The 27,684-nt window shown below is 37.7% G+C and overlaps 1 protein-coding gene across 1 annotated transcript in view; it reads left to right on the plus strand.

Moving 5' to 3' along the window:
- Positions 1-27,684, plus strand: part of GABBR2 (gamma-aminobutyric acid type B receptor subunit 2) — a 470,545-nt gene that overhangs the window by 186,773 nt on the left and 256,088 nt on the right. Inside the window, exon 5 of the mRNA XM_030445229.1 lies at positions 26,106-26,207. Within this exon, the coding sequence (XP_030301089.1) occupies positions 26,106-26,207 (102 nt within the window). The remainder of the gene's footprint in view (positions 1-26,105; positions 26,208-27,684) is intronic.

Genomic DNA, 27,684 nt, shown 5'->3' on the forward strand with positions numbered 1-27,684 from the left:
ATGTATTTCCTTCCCAGTGAGCACCACGTCTGGGATTGTTTTTAAAACAAGTTAAATTGTGATCGTCTCAAGTGACTCTTTGTTTTTCTGTACTTCTTAACAGTCATCTTTTTATATGATTTCTCTGCTTCTTCTTGGAAATATTGAGAACTCCTAATGTAATTTTGTCAGTGTAGGTGGCATTTCAAAAAGACAGAGGAAAGGAGAAGTGTGCAGTAAGCCAATGGAACGGATTTAACAGTATGAAAAATAAAAGATAAAACATTTTCTCTTGTGGCTCTAGCACAATCTTAATTGAGTTTAATAAGCTAAAAATAAGTTTTGGTGACAAAAACCTAAACGAAATTATGGACAAAATATCACTATTTTGGGCTGATGTGATTAGAACTTTCAGGATTTGTTTTAAGGTTGTGCTGCATTTTGTACAGCAACATCTCCTTTAAAACCCAGCAGGCTGTCAGGGTCCACTTACCTAAATCAAAATCAATTAGCATCTGTAAATTCCAATTCCCATCCCAGAATATGTAATACTGGAGTAGATAAAGTATTTTCAAAGAAAAGCAGCTAGTAAATAAACCTTCTAGCTCAAAGTAGTTGTCTGTTTCTTCAAAGAAAGCAGGACAGAAGTCTTAGGATTCTAGAAGTTTATTTGTTGTAGCCTTGTTCTGTCACTGTGAAGTCTGCAACTAGGATCTGACTTAATGGTCAGTTCTGACAAGAAGTCACTTGATAAGGAGATACAGTGAGAGTTATTGAGGGGCCGAGAGGGATTAGGCAGGGAAAAGAAAAGGTATCTAGTGACCTTTCAAACTTCAGCCAGAAAACAAGCTTAAGGTGCCAGTTTTTGGTGGCTGTGGATAGATGTTGTGCAGACTTCAAGGTGTGATTACAGTCTTTGGCTTCTCAGGCGTGGCTTCTGGGGACAGACAGAAGAGCAGAGATTGCCACTCTCCATCCCAGTTGCCAAGAGGTTTTAGGGCAGCAAGGAAAGCATTACTTTTTCTCCAAGAATGAGCTTGGAAGCGTCCAATTTACCAGATAAAAGCAATGTTTAAGTTGAAAGCTCTGAATAGCACCCAGTGATTTCATTTTATAAGGAGTCCTGTGCCTTAAGCTTTTAAAACAGAAAAGTAGAAAAGAGAGGCAGAAAGAAGATAAGAGATGTGGCACGCAGAGTCAAAGAAATATACAGGAAAAGACACAGAGAGGAAAGAAGGAGAGCAGGAAAACTGAAACCTTATAAATTTTTTGATTCTGGAGGGACACCAGGTGCCCACCAAGCTGCTCTCACTCCTCTCCTCAACTGGACAGGGGACAAAAATGTAACAAAACTCCTGTGGGTAGAGATAAAGGCAGGGAGAGATAACTCAGCAGTTACTGTCACAGGCAAAACTGACTCAGCTTGGGGAAAATTAATTTCTTACCAATCAGATCAGAGTAGGGTAATGAGAAATAAAGTCTAAAAGTACCTTCCCTTCACCTCTCCCTTCTTCTGGGTTCTGTGCCTTCTGAGTTCTGTGCCTTCTCCCCTGCAGTGGCACACAGGGACAAGGAATGGGAGTTGTGGTCAGCTCATCACATCTTTCTGCTGCCCCTTCCTCCTCAGGGGAAGGAGGAAAAGAGCCTCTTCCCTGGCTCCAGCCTGATGTCCCCCCACAGGAGACCATCCTCCACAAACTTCTCCAATGTGAGTCCTTCTTACAGGCTCCAGTTCTTCACAAACTGTTCCAGCATGGGTCCTTTCCATGGGGTGCAATCCTTCAGGAAGAGACTGCTTTAGCATGGTTTCCCCATGGGATCAAAAGTCTTGTCAGCAAACCTGCTCCAGCATGCGATCCTCTCTACATGGGACCACAGGTCCTGCTAGGAGCCTGCTTCAGCAGGGACTCTCCACAGGGTCACAGCTTCCTTTGGGCATCCTTGGACTCCTGCTCCATCATGGGGTACTCCATGTACTGCAGGTGGATATCTGCCCTGCTGCACCCTGGACCTCCATGGGCTGCAGGGGGACAGCCTCTCTCACCAGGGTCTTCACCATGAGCTACAGGGGACTCTCTACTCCAGCACCTGGAGCATCTCTTTCCCCCCCTCCTTCTCCATTTGCTGGTTCAATATTTTTGTCTGTTAACACAATGAAAATATCTCTTTCTGCTATGTCTTTCTCATCCTACTTCCACCCATTAATTTTTCCCATTTCCATCCTCTCAGCTGCTTTGGGAGAAGGAGCAATCTGCTCCTGACATTGGTTACTCTAGTCATGTCCTGATTGGGACCAGGATAGAACTGATTTTCTGTCTTGTTATTTTGCTTCCAGATAAGTCTCTTCTAAGTAGCTGCACTTGCAGAAATTAACAGCAAGTTTCTCAGTGTCTGCTTCTAGGACTGATAACTCTCAATGTTTATAGTTACAGCTAGAGAAGGGTGTGCAGAACCAAGGCCACTGCTTAGTTCTGAGGAATGTCTTATGCTTCAGAAAGAGAAAGGGAATAAAGGGGTCACACCCTCCTTTAGGGGGCATGGGAGCAGACAGGTGACCAAAGTTGACCAAACCAAATATTCCATCCCATAAGCATCATATTCAGTATAAATTTGAGAGATCACAAGTGTCAAGCTCCTTCATCTTCTCTTCTTCTTTTGCCCATGTCTGGCATCCTGGGAGGATTCTGTCTATTCCTTTGCTTGTGGTCCCAATCCCTGTCCTCCTTAGTCTGTATGTTCCTGACTCCAGGAGTACATCCTGGGACTTTTCCAGGCCTGCCCTGCAGCCTCGGTGATGATGTGAGCCTTACTGGGGGGAAGAGAGGAGGAATGTCATATCACTTTTATGTATATTTTTATATATTTAATATTTTTTCTTCTTTCATCATTACTGTTTCATTAAAGCTGTGTAGTTTAGTTTCTAGTCTGTAAGTCTCTCTCCCTTATTGTCTCCTTTCTCTATCAGGGAGGAGAGGGGGATTAATAGAGAGCATCTGTCATTTGTTTAATTGCCCACTCAGTGTTAAACCATGGCAAGTCAGGACAAAATAAGTAGATAACTTCTGAAAAGTATTTAATAATACATAAAAAGCAACTGAAAAAACTACAAGTTACTAGATCTTCTTTTGAATGCTAATTTGAAGGTTTTGAGGCAACAGTAATGTTTTAATTGTTACTGGACGGTTACTGACATAGTCTATTTTTTTCCCTGTGTTTGAAGAATGATTGAGATGCCTCAATATGGCCTTAAATATTATTTAAGCATTTGTTGAAATACATACTGTATCAAACAGAGGTGTTTTTATTTTTCTTTCAAGGGTTTAAAAGAAAAGAAAACAAAACAAATTTCCACCAAGCTTGAATGTATACCTTGAAAACTGTGTATTACTGATGTAAAAATGCTGTCGACATAGCCTATTTTTAATTCAACTATATACATTATGAAGAAAAGAATTTTTGCTTGGCTTTTTTCCTAATTCAGGTTCCTGATCTTAAGAAGCCTCAATCTTCTTTTCCCAAAGATCATTCCAGTGGTGTTTGGTTGACAGAAATATGGAGAATCAGTCCTCTTTCTGGTTTCTAAATTGTCCTGCAAAGCAGATCTACAGGCACAGGCGTGCCCGAGATCTTCCTTCACATTTCCTTATTCCCTGTTCTTGTCTGATTCTGCAGCAAAATCTTAGGAACAACGTCCTTCAAATTCTCTTGAGCTTGCAGAGCAGAATGAATTCCCTCCTTCTGTCTTATAATTGTGTTTTCCATAATTCAAGTGGATACAATATGAGCTTCACAGAAAGGCAGTCTGTGAAAGTGACTTTTGGTAATACCACAGGATACTCTTCCTATAAATGGGAAACTGTTATCTTTGCTAATGTTTGAGTGGTTTAAGGGGGAAGAATCACTGCAGAAATTCAAAAGAGAAGAGTGTGAGATGTTTCTTTCAGTGAGACATATCAGAATCTGACAGGAAGGCGTTTACACATATAAAATATAGGTGGTCCCTTGATGTAATTTTCTGAGAGGCATGTGCAAGTGTCTTTTTGGCCTTTTATGTGAATGTCATCTGTGCTAGAAAATTTTTTTTTCTTATGACAGCAGTACTTTCCTGATGCTTTTCACCTTTTCTTCTATTTCCTAATAAGTTTTTGAATTAGCCTTTCAAAACCAACCGAACAAAAAGAGGCTAGAACAACATCATCTTGCAGAGAATTAGATCTATGCAGTGGTATTCTATGGTTGTTTCACCTTGCACTGAACATTAACACTTCACTATCACCCTGTATATTCATTTTTGAACTTCAGGTGTCTTGAACAAAACCAAATCAAACTTTGTAACTTTTTGGAGTACTCCTCACCATTCACTGATGTTTAAACATTATACTGTGCATGTGTGGTTGGTTGATATTTGCAACACAAGATAAAGGAATCGAATAATCTTTCTTTACCTCTCGAATGTTGTGGCTGAGAAATTGTATAACTAAGTAGCTTCCTTATAGATCTGATATAAAAATCATCCCTTTTAATGAAATCAGGACTTGTCCAGACTCAAAGAAAATAAATCCTACCTAGACTACATTGAAAAAAATATTTCAAGACAGTATTTGTTGTAACAGATGTTAGTGTTGCACACTGCAGTTTTATTGCTTATCCCACAGTATTGTCCTAGTTCTGTTTTGGGTTTTGCTATGCTTTGAGGCTTGCTTTTTTACAAAATGATAATAGAAGGATGAAATGTGGTTCTAAACAGTGATTTAACTTCTAAGAATTCCCCAAGCACCATAGTTTTGATTTGGTATCTAATTATCTTCCATTCATCAGGCAGTTGGAGGATATTTTCAAATTAAAATCGATGGTGCAGTGCAAATTTTAAGAGGGACACAGTTATGCACCTGATGTAGATGAGTAGTAGGAGCATATGATGTTATCCAAATCAGAATAGAATAAGCTCACTTCACTGAAGTAACCATTTCCAAAACAATTTATCAAAATTCAGGGTCTTGATTGCTAAGACCTTAAAATTAAATCTGACAAAAGTCATGGAACGTCCTTTGGAATGATGAACCATCCCAGAAGAGAACAGAATCCATTCTTTGTGAAAGGTGATCCACAAGGGCTAAAGAGAAGAAGTTGGAGCAGATGTTAAACTGCTTGAAGTTAGCATTTGCAGGACTGGGTCCTTCCCTTGACTTCAGTTTAAATAATTTATCTATCTCCTATCACTTGCACTCTAAATGATTAAAGCTAAAATTAGCTCAGGATATGTGAACAATTGTTAATTGTTCTTGTGTTTTGTTCAGTGTTGTCTGTTCATGGATACATTTCTTTACTGTTTGTTGTTTTTTTTTACTGTTTTGTTTTGCTTTTTTAAAATGCTCTAAGATATTCCTAAGAACTGTGATTGTCTGCATTATTCTGGTGTCATCCAACCCAAATTTATACCATTTTTTCACTCATTCTTGATTTTAGATGGTTATATGATGATTGAGGGTTGAGTTTCAGCAGGTTGCAGAACCTCTTGTGGCATGTAAGGAGACTGGAACCTTTGCAGGATGAGAAATACGTTTTCCCTCAGAAAAGGATTTAGGAAAAGGCATTAGAGTCATCCCTCTTAGACTTCAAATCTCAAAACATAGGACAACATATGTAGTGTCACAGAGTCACAATTCTGCATTCTTTTAATTTTATTACTTTACTCCACAGAAAAAAAGGAAAGTATTCTATGTAAGGATTAATGGTATTGTAAGATTTCTTTTTTCCACATATCCTCAGTCATCCTCCAAACATATATATCTGCCTGTCATTAATGCAGTACCATTCATTCCCTGATTATCTTCACTACAGTGCTGTACTGGAGATCTCCAGTGAGTCTGGTGATGTGGATCACTCAGTAGCATATGGCTGAGGCAGGCTGTCTCCCAGAGAAATAAAAATGAAGCTGTTAACATCTGGCCAGTCTTTGTTAATTTGGAGCAGGCAGATTGATCTGCATATACTTTGGCATCTAGTGCAGTCTCATGTTTTAGCTACTCCTGTTTAACTGCAGTCTGCTGATGAAAGGGGCAGTCCTGTCTTCCCCTATGCTCAACCACAGGTTTCTGCCTACTCTGTTGCACTTGATTTAGTGGTCATTCCACTGTGCAGTGAATCAGCTCATCTGTCCAAACCTTATCTTCCATTTGCATTCTTCATTTCCATTGCAGAGATTCAGACTCTGTGGTTGTAACTTTCCCTGTTCTCATGTCCTTTGGAAAAGTGGGAACTTCACTTTCGAGGAGGCTTCTTGTACATCACTCAAAGAGCAGATTTTGTATGGTGGGAGCATGAAAAACAAACATTTTCTGCTCTTGAGAAGTTTGTTCACCTTCAAGGTGGTGTGGGCCACATAGTAGACCTAGGTATTTCTGCGTGCTGTGAAAGAGTGTTCTCATTATTAATTTCCTTTATTCTTTGCAAAAATGATCACAATACAATGGAAATTGTAATTAATTGTAATTGTATTTAAACTCTTTCCCTTTGGAACATTATAGCTATAGCTTTTAATATTTTATTACACGTTTAAGTTTTGATTCTCGGAAATGTTTCATAGCCTACAGCATAGAAAGAGACTTCCCGTGTGTGGATTTTCTTAATCTGTGTATCAAGCATTTTCTTATACCAGGCAATCCCTTTAAGTAGTGAGTTCTTGTGGATTTTAGACACGCTCCATTCTTAACATGAATTTCCTTTCCCTGTTCTTTCCTACATTTGATGGAACAGAATTGTAATCGTGAGTTCCTTCTGCATGTTAAGATTTTCAATTTGTTTAATGTGTTCCATTACTTTGTTGAGAACTTACTGAATAAAAAGATTTTTTGTTAGAAAATACAGAATTAGTCAATCTCAATCTTAAATTTCATAATTGTAATAAATCATAATATTATGATACTGAAGATACAGATGAAGATGTTATAAGTTCATTATGAACAATTTTTGCCAGATGCCTCTTTTTAAGTCCAGATCAGATGAGCTGCTTGGACATTACATTAGTATGTCCTGGCTGAATGAATGCATGAGTTCTTCCAGCACACACACTTCTAAACTTTGCCTGTGATAAAGAGGACAGTTAAGAGAACTTAAGACAACCCTTTCTGTAAATGTCAAAAGCTAAATCACATGCATGTTAAACAGTAGTTAAATTTACTAAAAATGTTATTCCAGTGGCTGTCTCAGCTTCATCTCCTGAGCTCTTTGCACTTGCTTTGATTCCAGAGGAAGCTTTAAGGAGGCTCATGAAGGAAGGTCTCTGAAAGTGTTCAGGCTTCTTGTTCCTAGTGCCAAGAACTGTGTAGTTTAGTTGTTCTTCCTACTCACACAGTTGATGGAGTGGTGTATAAATCACTTTTGGATGCATTCCCAAAATGAAATTCAGAGGTGAAAGCACAGACCAAAGAGCTAACGAAGATAGCCAACAGCCTTAAGATTTCCATGTAGAATAAATCCTGCCATTTTCCAGTCTTCCTCTGGAGCTATAGAGATGGACTTCTGTACAAGACTCACATCCCTGAATAATTTTCTGGACTCCAGGGTTCTACTCTCTATGCTTCAAAAGCTAAAGGGAAGCTATTTAATCCTTTCTCTCAGAAAGCTCCTTGTGTGAATTATGATATTTTTGCTTAAGCATCTCCTTCTAGAACACTCTAAGAAATTAAAAATTCTTATTTCTGTTCCCTTTTCCTTGAGTCCTCTAAAAGGAATTCAGACTCCCATCAGCCTACTGCCAGTACAGAGCCCTGATCAGCACAGTGGCAGATATCTGCATTCTTTTCTGACAGTAACTACGAGTACTTTTGCTACTGTAATAAATGGGAATGCAGCCCATTCCAGAAGGGTATGGTGTAGGTGGAAAACAAGGAATGTGTCCAGATGCTCTTAAACAGATGCATAACAAGAAATGCTTATATTTGCTCTGCACTGTTCTGGGGGAGGGAGGTGGGTGGTGAAGCCCTGTACTTCACTTTGCAAATTACACACGTACTAAAGAGAGGAGGCTTACAGAACAGAATAAGGTAGTGTTGTAGAGAAGGTTTTACTTACAAAACTTTTTTAGGGTTCAGCCTGTATATGGCCATTGAGCAGCTGTATAGGTGATGAAAAATGAGCAGATGTTGGTCTTTCTCCTGTAGAGACTGTTGTAGTCATTCTTTAGATATGCACAGTTAGTAATGTGACATGAGCAGGAACATCTTTGTGCTTCTGTTTGCAGCATACAGACATGGTTGAGATTTGTTCTGACATATTTTGTATCCCCAGTCTAAACAGGGGTTACTAAGAGACACTAACACTGCACCATGAGAGACCACATGATATATGGCATTAATAGCTCCTAATGGACAGGCCAAAGCTCCCTTAGTAATAATCTGTGAACACATGCAACTTGCAAGACAAAACAAAAAGGTATCAAGGACTGTTAGGCAATCTTAGTTGCATACCCTAGGATGCAGTTACCTTTCCTAAGTAAATTAAAAAGAACATTTTTTAAAAAAGCATTTCTGCAAGTGCTTGTAGAGGAGCCAGGTAACTATGGTTTGCAGTTATCAGTCTGCTGTGCATGGTAACTACTGAAACTGTGTCTTCCTACAGAAACAAGAATCCAGCCCCAAACCAGACCTCCTATTCAATTTAGAACCATACTGCCCCACAGTTTCTCTTGCCTTTAAGCACAGGGCACAGCAAGGCTTGTTTGCTGTCACATGGGAATGAAGTAGAAATGTTTTACCTAGAATTTACTCTCCCCAACTGCTGCATGCTAAACACTTGTTAATCTTTTCATGTCTCCAGCTTGAAGCCTTCCCTTCTGTGATCCTGCTGTCTGTTGAGGTCACATGTAGTAGAGATATACCATATCATACCAGTTATACCATATACATCTATCTACAGGGATTCTGTGTATGAGATATTAATTGTAAACTGCATGTGGTGGCAGAACCCAGTTGCAGCACCTTTATCAATGAAAGTGTATCCTTTCATTTCCTCCGAGCCATTTTTCATCATTACCCAGCTTCATTAAGATGTCCACGTGTCTTTTCCAGATTTTGACCTGGTTTCAGTTAAAACAGAACCAATTTTCTATTTAGTGATTTTACTTAAAAGTAAAATCTCTTCTAAGACTGCACTTTCTGAAGTTAACAATTAGAACAAGTTTTAGGAGAGCCAGGTTGGAGCACCACCTGCTCAGCTGGAAAGCATAAAAGTGATTAGGCAGCTGTAACAAACCTAATTTTCTCCAGCTGGGTCCAATCTGCAGCACTGTTCTTGCTGAAGGACAGGTGACCCAAACTTACTAAGGATGCACTCAATCCTCTACACATCAAGTTCAATATGAAGCTGGGGGATCATGAGGGATAAATTCTCTTTGTCTGTGGTCTGGGTGGACTCCATCCATTCTTCTGCCTTTGATTCCAAACTCTGTGCTCCTGAATCCAGGTCCTGTGTGCTGCTGAGTGTGGGAGCCCAATCAAGGATTTTCTGCAGGGGCAGTCCTACAGGCTTAATGATGATGTGACCATCATTGGCAGGAGTGCAATATTGGTCTTGTGTACATATATATGGTACATATATATGTATATTTTGCATTATTTGCTTTTCATAATTATTATTGCAGTTTACTTTCCAACCCATAAGTCTCTATGCTTTATTGTCTTTCTCTTCACATACTGGAGAAGGCTTAATAGAGCATCTGACATTGGTTTATTGGCTGTCCCAACACTGAACCTTGACAGACATCCCTCTCTATGACTGCAAAACAGAAATTTATACCAGCATTAAAGTCACTAGTAGGAAGGTATAAAGGAGGAAACTCTATTTGAAAATGCATAGAACAAATTATATAAATCTGCATTTTTACTATAGGGTTTTGTACCTAGTCCTGATAGTCACAGTAAGAATTAGTAAGAGTTCAGAGACCCCCTAGGCTACCACTAATCCAAATTACTATGCTCATGCAGTGTGTTGCTTGCAAAGTTCCCAGCTTTGATATATTTCTTTGACTACACTGAAAAATTATACTCCTTGTAATGCCAGAGATTGTAGGGCTGTCTGCATCACACTGAAATGGTATGCCTGGGAGAAGGAGAAGAGGGAAATATATGAATTTAAATTTGATTATGATATGCTGCAGTATTTTGTGTAGCCTTTAGCTCTTCTTTTGCTTTCCAGTCATTTTCCTCACTTTAGCTTTATTTTTTAAATTTCAGCCTCTACGATGTCCTTATGTACTAGAAAACTAATTTGCCTATAGCCTAGTAAAAATCTCATTTTTTGCCTCTGTCAGGTCTAATGATCTCAAAAGTGTTAGCTCTTGTGCTGGTGGAACACAGTCGTGTTATGCCTTACCCTTGTCAGTCTTCTGCAATCAGTCCTGAGGTCTGCCCTCAGACCAGCTTTTCTTTGCTTCTGCAGCTTGCTGTGATGAAAAAACATTATATCTGCTGTGAAGGTTTCTGTGATGGATTCCATCACCCATGGTTTTATGGATAATTTTGTTTATTTGAATATTAGACACCTCAGGAAAATGCTTGTCAAAGACAAAAACCAAGAACTTGTCAACACCCTTTCATTTGGAAACTGGTTGTTTCCAGCTTTTCTCTTCTCTTGGAATGCCTTTTTCTTTGTGCAGCTCTACAAATACAAAATTAAAGAAATGCCTGCACCCTGACCACCTTGCTACGCTTAAATTTTGATTCCTTAAAATGCTTTTCATAACTTGTTTTTTTTTTTTTTTCCAAATAAAATACGTGCCATTACCTTCTTAATTTTACCTCTGAGTGAGCCTTTCTCTGACAGGATTCCTGTATATTGTTTATGAATACCCTTAGGAAATTTTTTTTTAATAGATAAAGATTGATTCTACATAGGCTGGGTAAACCAGACCTTTTTCCATCTTTCATATAAAGGTGTACAGAAAACTAGATTCAGTCTTGTTCCTCTTAAATATTCACTGTACTGAAGGCGTACCACTTGTGTAAAGCTTCAGCTGTAATGAAGAGCTGAGAGCATCCCAACATAATTGACTCCTCATGGTAGAGTGCACCCTTTGCTCACAGGAGTTGCTGTGGGTTTGGGAGTCAATTTATGTTATATTAGCCACCTAAGCAGTGGTGTCTAGCCTAAGCTAAGAATCTAAGTTTCCTCTGTAGCCTGTGGGCCACTCTCACCCAAAGTCAAGGTGTCTCAATAGTGAAAAAAATTGATACTCTCCAGATTTCTACTGCTTTCCACTGGCTAACTCAAACTAGTGGAGGGAGACTATGATCAGGTAGGCAAAGAGTGAGGAGGATTGGACCATTCTCTGTTGTGAAGGAGCAGCTTGGACATGCAGATCTCTTCTACTGGAGGGGTGAAAGTCTGGATGAGATTCTGGCGGTCAGAGAAGTGAGTAGGGGTGATACTGTCTGAGCTTGTTACCACTCAGTCAGGATAAGGATTAGATGAAGAGGGCCCTAAGCAGCTTGAGGAGTGCTTTCCACAAATACATTGTTAAATATTGCTTTTCTTGCAAGGAACAATTCTTCTGATTTTAGGGGCAATCCAGACAGAAACTGCCATAAAGCTGATGGTGAAGTGGTCTGGCTCCAAGTGCTCAGAACCTGTAGAATCTGTGCTATAAGATGCTTAGAAGTAGTTTGGAAAATTAAATACCCCATTCAGCTTCAGGAATGGGCACATAATTTACCAGTTCCATAATTCTGAGCACAGCAGGACACAGGTATCAACATTTAATCTGTCTTTTCCAGATGCTAGCCTCTCAGCACTTCCTCTGGCCTCTCTTGCCTCTAGTCCCTTACCGAAAATCACAATAGAGTATTTCTGTGTTGTGGCAGGTATTCTCATTGATTGCAGTCTAGTGGAAATAAAACCAACAAACCAGGTAGTTCTGACTGAAGTATGGAACATAATGGGATTTTAATACTTGCTTGATGTATTTGCTTAAGAACAACAGGGTTAAACACAATTAAATGTTTTTAAGGAGGAGTAGAGAAGAAGATAACCTTCCTCAAGATGCTTGCCACACTCTTGTTGGTGCACCCCAGGAAGCCATTTGCCTTCTTGGCCACAAGGGCACTGACTTGTGTTCAGTCCTCAGGCACCTCTCTTGTTGTCAAAGATGATGAAGAGTGGCCCAGCAGTGACTCCTGCCAGCTCCCTCAGCATTACAGGTGTATCCCATCAGGACCCATAGACTTGTGGGTATCCAGTTTACTTCATTGATCTCTAACTTCATCCTCCTCAACTAAAGGAATGTCTTCCTTTGTCGAGACTGTCTCTTCTACTTCCAAAGCCTTGGACTCCTGAAGGCTGGCCTGAGCAATAAAGACTGAACCAAAGGTGGCATTCAGTAACCCCACCTTCTCTGCATCCTCTGTCACCTGCCTCAGCAGTAGGCCTACATTTTCTCTAGTTTTCTTTTTGCCTCCAGTACACTTGAAGAAACCCTTCCTACTGACCTTGACATCCCTTACCAGGTTTAATTCCAAAGAGGCCTTGGCTTTTCTTGTTTCATTCCCTCATCCTTTTGCAACATTCTTGTAATTTTCCCAAGTTGTCAATTCTTTCTTCCATGTTCTATAAACTTCCTTCTTCCACTAAGCTTTTCATAAGCTCCCTGCTCAATGAATTTCAGAAGGCTGGGAAATTTTCCATATGCTTTGTTGCTGTCCTGATGGCTAGCCTGATACATTAAAAATCATGTCTTCTTTAATCTTTAACTTCCAGTCACTATATCTTGTGTACTTTTGTCTACTAGATTAAAGAGATTGGAGTTTAGAAAATCTCCTTAAGTAGGTTATTTATCATGTACGGATTGTATCATCATGATTCAGTTCTGTCTTAATCCATTTTAGAACTCTTACTGTACAGTTAGTTTCCAAATTGCAAATCAATCTTATGGTTTTCCTCTAAGTTTTGATGTTTTTCTTCACATTGCTTTAAGTGGAAAAACTAGATAGAATTTGCTATCTCTAATCTTGGGAGAGGAGTGTGTAAGGACTCCACGTACTTTAAGCATATGTGTATGTCTTTTTGCAGGTGGGCACAGATTGCCTTCAATTCATGCTGCAAGCCAGATGGATTCTGGCAAACTCTGAACTGTGCCAAGCTATCTGTGATGAGGCTTTGGACCCAATAGAGTAGTGGTCTCCAAATGAGGGGATCAATGCCCTGGGATGTGTGCATGACAAAGGAAGAAAATATTTGAACTTCTAATTATATTTAATTTTATCTTAAAAAAATAAGGAAGAAATGAATTTTTACTAGTATTTAATATTCAGATTCTATGCATTTAGTCAGTCCATACATCAATAGTCATGTAGGGTTCCTGAGGTGCCCTGAGGAAAGAGGAGATATTCCACAATGTGGAGGGGTTGACAGCAGCATCCTCACTCATTTGTTCACTTTTAGAATATTATGATGTATTACAGTTTACAGGAGTACAGTTAAGTTGATTTATGGATTATTTTATCGAGTTTTTTACAAAACTACAAAATGGACGAGTGGCTTAAAAAGATTCCTGCAAGAAAGAAACTGTGGATTGAAGATTATACTGATAAATGCCAGCAGGAACATACAATAAGAAAATGGCAGAGCTGACACATTTCCTACTGCCATGTGATGGGTAAAAACAATGACAGGCTAACCAGAACTGACAGGACAGTGAAAAAATAAAAAGATAAAATTATCATGAAAACCATTTGAAATATGGATTTATAGATATATAACTTCTCCCTAAAGGTATACTGTGCCTTGTGGCATTAGCTATTGGTAGTGTATGAAGCCATTGTGATTAGAAAGACATTGTAAATTAAGTACCCAGAATATGAAGAGAAACCTGTACAATTTTTTCAGTGATGTTTAAATATGATTATGTCTAATACCGGATGTAAGCAAACATAATGATAAATGTTTGAGACCATCTTCTGAGATTTTTAACTTAAAACCAAAAGCCAAATTTGCAGAAACAACTGTTCTTCCAGCTGTGGCTGAAACAAGGGATATAAAACAATATGATGCCAACCTGAAATCCATTCTGTTGTCAACAAAATGTTGTTGGAAGATGTGCAGAAATGTTGAAAGGTTACTAAACAGTTGATAAAAGAAATAGTAGAACAATTCACACAGCTTGGGAGATTTGCTATGCAGCTGGGTGAAAGTATAGATATTTCTGGCATGTTTCAGCTTATGCTGGTTCCTGGATTCTGTTTCAATAATGAAATAGACAAAGAAGAGCTTTTCTTGTGAGCCACTTAATGAAAGGTGCACTGGAGAAGATACATTCTCAACAGTGATTAACTTCTTTAGTAAGAGCAGTATTAATGGAAAAACTGTGTAAGCATAACCACTAATCAAGTAGCTACATTGACTGGAATAAAAAATGTATTCCAGGGTAAGGTTACAGAGCTGCCTTCACATCTGAACTTCCTTCGCTGTGTCAGGCGTTGTCAGGCTCTTGTGGCAAAGAAGTTGGAGCTGAAAGTGCCTGACTTGCTGCAAGGTGTTATCAAGGTGGTTACTTTTGTAAAAACAAGGCCTTCAAATAGTAGAATATTTACAATACTCTGTAATGACATCAGGAGACCGTAAAAATCTTTTGTAGCCCAGAAGTTCACTGGTTTTATTATGGTGGGGTGCTTAAAAGAATTGTCAAAGAAGTTACATCTTTTTCTTTGACCAAAACTCAAGTGTTCTGAGCTTGCTGACATTGTCCGTGAGAACAAGAAGCGGTTCACAGTAGATATTTTCAAGAAAATGAACATGTGTCTTTTCAATCTGTATGTGATGCTTTAACAAGTCTAAAAGTCACTTCTTTTCAGAAGAAACTTGTGCTATAGAGAGAGCTGCTTGGAAACAGATGTTTAGAAATGTTTTGATTGTTCTGTGGCTTCCTTGCAAAAGAAGATGCAACACAGTTACCTAATAAATACTCTCATATCTGTACAGATAAAAACCATGGAAACTGAACTTTCTGGCATGGTAAAAATCTTCCCAAAAGTTTCAGTGGGTTTTAAACCTATGTGTTAAATATATAAAACTGCAGGATCTTCTGAAGAACCAATTGCCAAAATTCAACAAAATCCTTTGTGTAATTAATGGATGGGACTTAAGAATTAGTATCATGATTTAGTTACCGTTGCCAGCAATGTAGATCCATTTGGATCTACATATCTTTGTGGAGTACTATTTGTGGCAAGCAGCTATTAAAACCAAGTATCTAAATAAACTAAGAACCAGATTTTAAAATTGCTGTATCACTAAGTGTTAAACCAAAATTTAAAAAAATAAAGAGGGATATTAAACCACTCTAATTCTTTTACATTTCTATTTTTGTAAATGTTTTATAATGAAGATAACATATTAATATAGTAGTAAGAACAGGTGTATAATTTATTAAAAAATACATATGCATGCATGGAAGATACATGCTTAGAAATTTTTACTAATAGGATTGCATGATCAAAAAAATTTAGAGAACACTGCTGTGGAGACAGAGCATGTTAGGGTTAGTTCTCTGCTGCATGTCAGTGTGGTTATATACAGGTTGAAGTTCCTGATGGTTGCTTAAAAAATTGAGCAGAGCATATTTATGCCTCTCTGAAAAATACCTTGGAAATGCCCACAATAGACCATAAACTTCAGCACAAGGCTTTTTGTCTGTCTTATATAATGAGGTTCTTGTCACCCCTTTTTTCTATTAATAGACCCAAGAAAATCCACTAATCGTTTTTGTGAGAGCCCTGACATGAGAAACTATGCTTATGCATCATGAAATTCACAGATATAAATAGTAAGGGCTCCACCCTTTATCTGATCCATGTACCCCTTGAATCCAGCATAGCTTCTATGGGGGTAGTTGCACTGCTCCTGCATATCACTGTTTTCACTAGGATAAGCAGCCCTAGTGAAGTGTCCCATTGAATTCCAGTAGGTTCTTTTTTAAATCGTGACACTGTATGAAGGCACTTGCATGTCACTTCCTGTTTAAAGATGAAAATTAATCTATTAAATCAGTAGCAGCTTGGAGGAAGGTTAGGAAACTAAGAGATGCACGAAGATATTATTGCTTTTTTAATTTCTCTTCTCCTTTGGGACCATACTAAGAGGGATCACATCATCTGCTCATCTAGGGAGCTGGAATGGGACAGAAAGAGGGAGGATTCTCCTCCTTCCTTTGTTTTACCTAGGCCCAAGTATCAGTAGTAAATTTTGTGTTCCCCTTAATTTGATGTGTTCATATAATGTGGAGGAGAATCAGGTTTGATGTCAGTGGATTGTATTTAAAGTATTTATTCACGTGAACTAGTGATGAATGTTCAGTAGAAATGATTAAATGTTTCCTGTGGAGGTATTGCAGTGGTTTATTAAGAGCTCTCATTCCACATACACTTCAGTGTTTTAGAGTACCTCTAGTTTTACAGAAATGACCTTTTTCCATATATTATCTACCAAAGTCTCTGAGGACTAAAAATTATTAAATAGATGAAACCTTAGAGAATTATTCAGATTAGCAGGGTGGACAATTCTAAACTTAAACATGCTTGCACATATTTAAAAGAAATGTTCTATGAAAGAGAACTTCATCTAAACAAAATGCATGCCTTCCTCCTGAGAGCCAGTCCAGTATGATTTCTAATTGCCAGAACAGAGCTTGCTATGGGCAGTTGTGATTATTCCATGGGCTTGTCCCTTGTTTAGAGCAGGGAGATTAATGACAGAGGGTACTGTGTTACATTTTTCTTAAAAAAATGTTAAAAGGTATAATCTTTCCAAGCAATTAAAACATGTAACAAATGGCATGGGATGTTTTTAAAACTCAGAAATAGATAGAATACATTTTTAAGGAAATTTTTCAGTTCTGATGAAGTCAAATGCGTAACCCTTAATTCCTCCATGTGTGTTCTCTGCTCTGTGGGAGAGCTAAAATAAAGCAGTACATATGCTTATGAAGGTACAGAACATTTTTTCATGCCAGCTTGTTTTTAGTACATGTGGGGATACAGAAGGGTAAAGTCTGATTCCAGGTGTTCTGTGGATTCCAGGCACAATGTTAAAATGAATAGGGCCGCAACAGTGGACGTATTAGCACACATGGTCAAGGACATGATCACCAGTCATAAATAAACATAATTTTCACCACTTGAAATTGCCGACAAGTTGCCCCAAGAAACAAAACAAAACTTCTTGCTTAATTTTAAGATAAAACACTTCAAATAATTCTCAGGTAACCTAAAAAATTTTGTCTTCTGGTTTCCATACTGAACGTAGGACATTTCAGACAGTACTGATAAACTGCTTTTATTTTTGTATCATTTTCCAGTCATGCGTAATAATGGCTTTAATTTCTTAAATCAAATAAATTGTGTTAATGTGGCCCCAGAGGATTCCTCTGTAAGAAAAGAAAATGCAAAGCAAATTGAATGAAAAAATGCCACCATGGTATTTATAACTTCATTGCTGTAAGAATGAGTGCAACCATACTAAGGCTTCTTAAGACAATATGGCAAGAGGCAGCACAGTTTCTATTCAGAATCTCATTCAGAACAATGTAAAATAATGGGCAGAATTTATTTATAAGGGACTTCATATAAAATGTACCAAGAATTACTTTGATTTGAAAGGCTTTAGGAAAAGATATTAGAAGGAAAAAAATTCAGAAATCTGCCAAAGGAGAAGAGAAAGTGCAAGAGCAATTAAGCAAGGCATTAAAGGGTTCAAAAAGATGTGTACAAGAGCCAGGGGAAAATTTCTTTTCTAGAAGGACTTTCCACAGGTAACTGAGTACAGCTTCAGCTGACAATTGAAATCTCAGTGGAGGAAATATGTGAATCAAACTGAGACGCTAAAGTACAGTAAATTATCACCACCATATGGCATCCTTCTGAGGATTCTGAAGTAAATAAAGTGTGAAATAACAGTCATACACCATTGTGGGAAATGTTGCTGCAAGGTTTTTTCAATATTAAAAAACTGGTTAATATGGTTTCTGTATTTTCCTTAAACTTGGAGGACCGAGGAATAATCCCCAAACTCTGAAATAATGTCTAATAATCTAGTAGTCCTAGAAAACAGGACTGAAATCCTCTAATAGAGCTGTTACTTTATCTTGCTTTACCTTACTCTATTTACGATTTTAAAGTTAATGTAATTTGAAGTTAGTATAGCATATTTTAACAGGATTAATTTAACTACCACGGGTCAACTAGCTTACTTCTCTAAACTCCTTCTTTCCAAACAGAATGCAATTATGGCTTCTGCACATTTTTAACTTGTTTGGATTTTTTCACAAAAGTGGTTATGCTCTAAAGTCTTCAGCAGAGGACAGTCATGTCTCTCATGATGAATTTGGGAGAATCAGAAATATAAAATATGACAGTGCCATTATCAGTTCCTAAGGGGGGAGGAGAGGGAGAAAGATTAGAAGCAAAAATAATAGTTTACCCTGTAACTCTCCCCAGGTGACAGCAACCATTGTAGCTCATCTTATGCCAGAGTTCAAGGTTGCTTAAAGGAGTGAGAGATAGAGTTGGTAAAACTTTTTTCAAAAGACATTTAAGTTGTTGAAATTGTATGTCTGGGTGTCCTTTACCAGCCAATAAGTAGAAGAACCCATGTGTTCTTTTTCAGCAGTTGCATGGTCAGATTGAAAAGGGATTCAGGGAAGTAGCCCAGTCCTCTGATGTTGTCCTGAGAACATTTTTTATAAAGATCTTTGAAGTTTCTAAGTTTCAGTGTTTACTGTACTTGAACCTCATTTTGAGACTGGGCTAGATTTTGAGACCTGTGATTCAGCTACAGTTCAGCTGTCTGTGACTGTATCTGAAAGTCATCCAATCTCTTTTTATACTTAATGAAGGAAAGACAGGCACTTCCAGGATGCCATTCATCTCACCAGTTTTAGACATCTGTTTATAGATGACATTACTCATTCCTGAGAAATGCCCATTTATCTTAACTAGGACAACATCTGTGTAACACCTTTCCTAGTCAATGCTGAAATAAAAAATATTTCATCCATCATGGATGGAGAGATTTTAAATATGTAAATGTTACTGCTCCTTTCATTCTGTGTAAGCGAGGAGGATTTGGCATAAAGACTCTTCCTATAGTAATGATAAATTGTAGCTCTTTTGACACTGGTAATGTTTTCTTCAACACTTTAATTATCATTCAACTTGCTTTATTTCAATTATCCCTCTCAATGAATTCTGCTCAGAATTATTTTAGTAAATGGGCTCTGAGTAATAAAAAAAATGTTTGAAATATATGTATATGTCAGAATTACTAATAAGCACTATATATTGTCCACCTGTACTACTGTAATTAGTTATTGAGTACCTAATTTTTATTTCAGTATTCGGTCTATTTGCTACAGGAAAACTACTACAGAAGAGTTTTTGAGGATGGTGTAATAGTGTGTACTTCAAAAGAAAATAATGATAGTTTTCTAAGCTGTGATTTATTCTTTTTCTGTGGTAGCATGGGAGTTTCCATGTTCTGTTCTCATTTCCTAATCTAGACCAACTTCACCAATATAAAGCCTGTTTACTATTTATTCTATTCCATTTACTATGTATTCTTTTTTGTCTAAACATATGGTCAAAACCTTATGAAAATTTGTCAGAAGAAGGTTACTATATCTATTCTATATTTTGCATTCTTTGTTCTGATTACAAGAATTCATGTTTTATGGAGTGCCTTTATTTATCTGCCTCTACATTCCCTCTAAGAGAAAGTGTTCCGTATTTCAGCAATCTTAATTACTTGAATTCTTGCACCAACTTTCAGTAGTCCTATTGCATTCACTTGCTCTAATTAAAAAAGTATTTCCAAATTCTTGCTTAATTTCTTGTGCTTTTTGCATTGGTTTAAAAATTATTAATTAATCTATTATCAATATGAATTTCAGAATATTGCATATATACAATAAATTATTGTATGATTTTACAACTTCCAGACTCTTTTTGTTCTGCTATCTTTGAGTCATGTCTGATAAACTTTTAGAGGAGTGGTTGCCCTATTTATCTGAAAGCCACTGGAGCCACATTTTCTTCATTTTGCAGAGAGTATTTTATATTGAAGGAACGAGAAGTATATTCTGTATGTATTTTCTTCAGTTTTGTTCATCAGTGCCCCTGAAATCTTCGTGTGGACTGCTGTTATTTCTTACAGCACATTTCATTATCTTGCAAGTCCTTGCCTACTTTGGGATCCTTTCTGGCTTTGCAGTAGGTTATACATTTTTCCTATAAAGAATGTACCATGACTTTTCTCTCCCTGCTGAGCTATTGAATTGTGTGCTGACTTGCCTTAGCATCCAATCTTATTGAAGGAAATTTGTTTCTTCAGACTGCTTAAAATCATGCTGAACCTACTGTGCAGGCCTTTATTGTGCTTCTAGATAAAGTGGAACTTAACCTGTCCATACCTCATCATAGTGCAGATCTCTGTTTCTTTTTCCTAGCTAAATTTTTATTTCACTGTAATATGCTGGCATCTTCAAATACCTGATAGCAAGTCATCCACCTCTTGATAAGATGGATTGATTTTATCTTTTTTTTTGCAGACAAATCACTTGAGCTGGTTTTACATTGACCTAAAAACCTCTAATTAATGTCCCCTCACCACAAGAGCACTAAATTCCAATTAAACCTTTTTACTCACAATTATTAGGTTTAACATCAGAATGCATGATTACATGAACTTCAACAAAACAACAACAAAAAACATGAAAAGGAATTTTTGCTAATTTAGAGAATTTGAGTATATTTTACATGTAACTTTATAAAGGTTTGTGTTTACGTAGTTGTGATCTGTGTGGTAGTCATGCATAAATAGACTACCAGCTTAGCATTCCAAGCAGAAATGAGGAAAATATATATTTACACACACACAGAAGATCCAGTTTTTATTTATTGTGTTGTTGTTATTATTGTTGTTGGGTTTTTTTGTTGTTGTTACTACTACTACTATTAGTCCAGTCCAAAACACTGACACTTCTGGAAAGCTTATAATGATTGCACTTGTTTCCAGGTAACATCCACATGCTAGAGCCCTACTTCATATTTGTCTTGAAAGCCTGTACTGACAGTTTTCCCAAGTAAAAGTCCAGGGTCCTGCCTTCTCTTCCTCTCACTCTGAAAAGCACATACAGTGTGTGATTAAAAAAAAAAAGTATCCGATTTCTGTTGAACAAAAGAGGAAATCCAACACACCTCTGATTCATGCAATAAAATGTTTCACTTCTTAATTTTCCTGTAAGTGGGACTCTTTACTAATACATAAATATCTTGCCATTTCCTTTGGGTTTATCTGTGCTTTTTCTTTTGTGTTGTCTCTGCTAATATAAGGTTCTAGTTCCTCTTTTATCTTTTAATTTTGTAACCCTGATTGACATATCTATCAATGAAAGCATACCTCATTGTTTAGTACTGCACAGTTTCTCTTCTCTATATACAGTATTTCTTAAAAGTAAGTTTTGTTCACTGCTTAAGCTTCTAAATGCAATATGTTTAGTTCATCAGAATGAAAATAGGAATAATTATTTTTGTTTGTAATGCAACATATGTGATGAGATCGATTTTTTCCTAATCCCAGAAATTTTAATGTCCTTTGCAATTACTCATGATTTATGTTTTCTTCATGTAATCAGAAAATATTTTTTCTTATAATTCATGCATTTGTTTTGTACACTTCTGTATGTCAGTCCTGAATCTCCTACAGTACAACATTTTAAAATACGCAGGATAAATCTCAGCAGCAGGAAATCTTAGCAAAATATGTGACTATAAAATCCATCTGGTCTGACCAGTATTTCTTCATTAGAAGGATCTTATGATCAGCATCTGGTAGGCTTAGACTGCCTTGAACAACAAGGATTTAGCTTGCAGTACTTACATGAAGTATTAGTGAACTAAAGGGTCATAAAAAATACCTCCTAAAGGAAAATTAGTATGATCAATCTAAAAATTATTACATTTATTTCTAACTGGCAGAGCAAGAATTAAAGCAGCAAACCATGCCTTCAGATGAATAATCTGAAATCTAGTTGAACCCATCAGTTGGTGTAACCCCCTGTATACAGATGATCATCATTAGACTAACAATTCATCAGGAATATTGCCTTCCTTTACTAGTTTCCTGGGAAAAAGGGAAAAAAATATCTTGATAAAAGTAAAATATTGTGGTCAAATGGATGCTAGCTATTTTCTACTGATGAGTAGGTACTGTCACTTACAATCCAATTGAAACGAGCAGTATCTGCTCCCCACAATAAAATTAACACAATTTTTTATCCTTGTGAGGCTGTAGGCAGAGAATCATCATGTGGAGCTCATATAGGAAGCAAAAAACATGCTAAAAAAAATTAAAATCAGTCTCAGGTCCCTGCAAGCACTAAAAGCTCTTTCTGCCCCTGATCAGCCCCAAGTGCTCCCCTCCCTGAGGACCCTGTTTCAGCCCAGCTCAGTGCCATGAGACACTGCCCCAGGTTGTTCTGTGACTGGTGCTCTCTCCGCCCATCACAGCCATGCCTGGCATGGAATGTGTTGGTTTGGGCCCATTTCCTGACTTGCCCTCAGACCTGTCTGCTTGGTACAGGCCTGCTAAGAAATCACAGATAAGTGTCTGACCCTGCTTATTCTCACCAGACTTGAACCTGTCCCAGACTCAGGGATGAACTTCCCAGCTTTAGCCTTGATCAGCCTTATCTCTGTGAACTTGTCTTGAATTGGCTGCTTTTCCTGAGCTTGTCCAGCCCCACTCACTGCATTGCTGGCTGCTGAGGTCCTTGGTCCAGGGCTGTTATTGCATTCACTTTCCCCTTCCTTAGGGAGCAGCTGGCCAGTGCTGCTCCCTGACATTTACTTTCTTTATACCTAAATCCATCCTTCTTGATACAGATGAACATGAGTGTTGTAATTTGGTCCTGTCTAGACTAATTTGGTCTCTTTTTTACAGCCCTTTTAGTCATTCTGTCTACTCTCAATTTATCGAAGATTAAAGAAATTAATTTGTTCCTTGGCAGTGCAAGTTGTTGGCTCCTCAAAACCCCTGTATGTCTTCCTTCACAGGGTCAGGGACTTTGTTTGTGTCTCAAGTATTGTTGAGCTTGATACAACAGCTATAAGGGTAGGCAAGTATTGCTACCATCCACTTCACAGAAAAAAGATACAGCTAGACTTTGATAGCAAACTTTAAAATCTTTTTTAGCTTATATGAGCTGTATCATAAAGGAGTTCTGGCAGAATGAGAGATAAAAGGCAGTTCTCTTCCATCCTGTCCATTGCAGTTTGCTGCTGGGGAAACATTTTTTTGCAGGCCAGTAATTTTTGAAGGTGACCACACATGTCTATTAAACACGTTCTATTTCATACAGCCACACAGTCCGTGAACTAAAACTTTCCAAACTTTACAGTTTTATAGATATTGATAGTCAGGTCTTGTAATTCCTATTTTGGGAAGATGAAATGTTAGTGTATTAGAATTGCATAAAATTTATACAAACAGATATAGAGCTACAACCTTCATTAAAGTGCTAATGAGGGACTAAACCCGCATGGAATTATAGTACTCCAGTATTTTAAATTGGTACAAGATTTACTTAGGTACTTCAGACTCACAACAGAGCTTAATAGAATTTTGTTACAGCTTTCTCAGCAGTTTCCTCCCTAGTCTACAAAATAAAGAAGCAGAAGTATGGTATTTTACAATTTTCTTTACCCAGACTTGCTGTAATGAAACAATTGCTCCTTAGCTCTAAAACAGCTTCCATTTCTGGTGATGTACTTTCCAAGACTGCAAGCATCCGCCAAAACAAAACATTCAGCATTTTATATTCTGAGTTCCACAAATTTAATCCAAAATTGCAACATTTGCTAAAGGAATTGGAAGGACTAGGAATGGAGGTGAGGCTTTGTGTATTCTGACACTGGTCCCTAATCAAAATCAGAAGATTCTGGAGCTAAATTTGTTTGAAAGAAGTGAAGAACTTCTGTAGGAAGAAAACCACAAATTTCAATTTGGTGAGATATTTAGAAAGAAAGAAAAGAAGCTGGGCATGGTGACAAAAGTATGGAAATACGAAACAAAGATGAAAAATAATGGAAATACCCCCACACCAGGCACAAGATGAGATTTTTCAGATTAGTGGTCATAGCTTTGAAGGGGGAAAAAAAAATCCCTTAAATCTTCTAGAAAAACTGTAAACCTTGTAAACTCTTATAAAGCTCCTAATATCTTGGGATAATAGGAAAGAAACGTTTTTCTTTTGGCTAAATCTCCACAGCAGATGCATCTGAAAAACATCCAATATCTGATTATGGCAGTAAAGAGGAAAGGTTTCCAGCTTTTCTGGCACCAAATCTAATGTGGTGTGTCTTTGGGGACTTCAATGAGTAGTTCAATGAAAAGCCCAAGAACTCTGAAAGCTGCAGAGTAGTGAAGTGCTAGCAGATTGGGCAGGGGCTGTCATATCTCTCCTCGGCTGAATTAAAATAAGGGTTGCTCAGAAAAAAGAATTAATATACAGATGAATACCTCAATTGAAAAGTCCATGAACAAGTTCTGAAGGGAAAGAATCCAGCCTGGCCTTAAAAACTTTCAGGGGTGGAGGTTCCACCACCTCTCTGGGCAACCTGTTCCAGTGCCTCACCACCCTCACGGTGAAGAACTTCTTCCTAACTTCCGATCTCAATCTCCCCTCCTCTAGTTTGAATCCATTTCCCCTAGTCCTACCACTACCTGACATCCTAAAAAGTCCTTCACCAGCTTTCTTGTATCCCCCCTTCAGATACTGGAAGGCTGCAATAAGGTCTCTTCAGAGTCTTCTCCTTTCCAGATGGAATAACCCCAACTCTCTCAGTTTGTCCTCTTAGGAGAGGTGCTCCAGCCCTCTGATCATCCTACTGGCTCTTCTCTGGACACACTCCAGCATGTCCATGTCTTTCTTGTAAGAGGATATTGTAATAATACCTTATTCCTATCACCCATAGAGTAATTGAAAAACATCTGCATATGATTTATGAGCTTAAATATTCCCATTTAATATCACATCTATTTTTATTCCATATATTGTGCTATCTCTGCATTTGAAACCCCTGTTTTACATTCTTCTTTCTTATTTCTGATATAACAAATTAAAAAGACAATCAATGCAATGAATGTGATGGTAACTTTATTAAATTAAAATTTGAGTGCCGCTCCCTTCATTTCAGTTTGTAACCACATTATCTACAGCTAAAATTATATTTGCTCATCTATTAGAAATATTAATGTGACATTCTGTTTTACTGTCACATGGCTAGAGGAAAACCAGCCATGATTAAGAGCTAAAAACTATAAGTAGGCATATGAAAAAAAACCATAATCTGTAAACCAGATTGCTTTGCTGTCTGGGTTCTTTGTGCTATGAGGCAGCTCAAAGAGGACAGAGTCTTGCCACCATACAAAACAGGTGAGAAAATCTTTTGATAGGTGGGTGCTTGTGTTACCTTTAAACAATTCATATCACCTGTGGCCCCATACAGTGAGATGAAAACTCTAGGAAAGGAGGAGCTCACAGAGAAGTTCATTAACTTTATCAGTTGCTAACTGGTGTAAAATAAGCTCTGCTGACTCATGCTAGGACCAGCTGACAGTGGTTTCAAATCAGCCCTGAGCAATAAATAGATAATAAAGAGTTAATAATAAAATATAATAATAGAGATAATAAAAAAGTTAAATAAAGAGATAATAAAGAGTTGCCTTGATGAGCCTTTTCCCTTCATATAATCTAAAACATCACTTTGGCTAGCAGAAAGCTTTTGGTCCCAACACTGGAAATACATAAAACTTGCCCATCCCCATGAGCTGAAATGGGAGCCCATTGTGACCTTTTAGTCACACACAGTAAAGTTCTTTCTCTAGTACACCTATTGATTATAAATGATGCTGGTAAAGAATAGTGTCTTGGCCAGAGTTTGGGTAAAATGGAAAAAAAAAACATGGATGCATATATCATTGCTGAGGCCATTGCTTGTCATTACAATGATGAATAGAGTCTGTCTGCTTCCTCCTCACTGAGCCTCAGTTCACGAGTTTGACTTTTTCTTGACTTCTGACAGGTGAGGAATGATCTGACTGGCGTCCTGTATGGTGAAGACATTGAGATTTCAGATACTGAGAGTTTCTCCAATGATCCTTGCACAGGTGTAAAGAAGCTTAAGGTATGTGCTGCTGTTTGGAGAATAAGGAGAAAATTATTATTATTATTCATTATTATGTCATGGTGTTTATCTTTTTTTCCTATGAAGTAGACTAATAAAACAAAAATTGCATAAGAATGATATACTACTACAGTCAGTTGTATATTAATGTTAACAAATGGTATTTTTGGGATATAATCTTGCTTACATCACTGAATGTCCATACATTTGTATAGGTGTTGGGCTGGATACTGACCCAACACAATCTCTAATAGTCAAGTTATTTAAATTTTTAAATTTTGTGCCAGGTACAGGCTTGGATGCATCCTCAGTCACAGTGAGTAACATGCAACACTGATGCAGGCACCACCAAGTTTTGCCAGGGTGCTATGTTGGTGGGAGCTGGCATCCTCTTGTTTGCCTTCACCACCAGTTATTCTGTAGCTAAGGTTAGGGCTTCCTCTTCAAGTTCTTCAAGTAGACATCCAGGCACTTAGAAGGTAGAATATGTGGATGCCTCTAATGACAAAGTTATCCAGCTTTGAGTAGATTTATTGGTAACATCTTAACAGTCAGATACATGGTAGAGAATATGATGGAGTATCTGAGCTGTTCAATTTAGATATTTCATAAAGAATCTGCCAAGACATTGACTTTTCTTGGCAGATGAGATATTGTAGCAATCTTTCTCTGGAAAGCTGTGTAATACAACATTCCGGTGTTATTCATTAGAAATAAGACAGATTAAAATCTGATCACAGAAGGGAAGCTCTGCTGGCCAAAAAAAAAATAAAAAAAATAGCTGCCTATTTCAGTACAGGAACTCCAAAGAGGCTGAAGAGTGCCTCATATCTGACGCTGTTAGAAATGGTAGTGGAGAAGACAAGTTTTGCTTTGTTCCTCAGTGGAGCATCTGGGATGTCTCAATCCTCATTGTCTTCAGGTTTTATACTGTTGTCAGTAGTACCAAAGACATTTTATGTTTAGTGGAAGGATAATATCCTTACCTATAAGAAAGAAAGAAAGAAGAGAGGAAAAAGTTAATTTTTGAAGCTGTACTGCAGTCTTCATTTATAAAACATGTTTTTATGGAGAGTCCACCACAACTGTGGGTAAATGAAATGTAACTGTTCTTTATTTTCCTGTTTGGACTTCAGTCCATATGGGAACATATGTATTACTTACTGGGGGCAAAGCTTAAATGCTGACATTGCTACTGTAATCTCTGAGAAGAGTAAATACGACAGCTCACCATCTGGCAAATGGTCTAAACATTGCTCTTTTTATCTAAGTGCAATTTGGGGAGTTGCCTTCCCTCTGGGATGTTTTTAATCATCTCACAGATCACCTGCCTAGTTTCATGAATTAAAAACTCTTCTATCAAATACACTTTAGCTCTACTTGAACAATTTACAGCTATATGAGAAGGAAAGAGTACTTGACACTTGCTGCAATACAGTAAGTGACTTCGTTGATCCCTAAAAGAGAGACATACTGT

This window comes from Calypte anna, chromosome 2 (genome assembly GCF_003957555.1).
Source record: "Calypte anna isolate BGI_N300 chromosome 2, bCalAnn1_v1.p, whole genome shotgun sequence".
Lineage (NCBI taxonomy): Eukaryota > Metazoa > Chordata > Aves > Apodiformes > Trochilidae > Calypte > Calypte anna.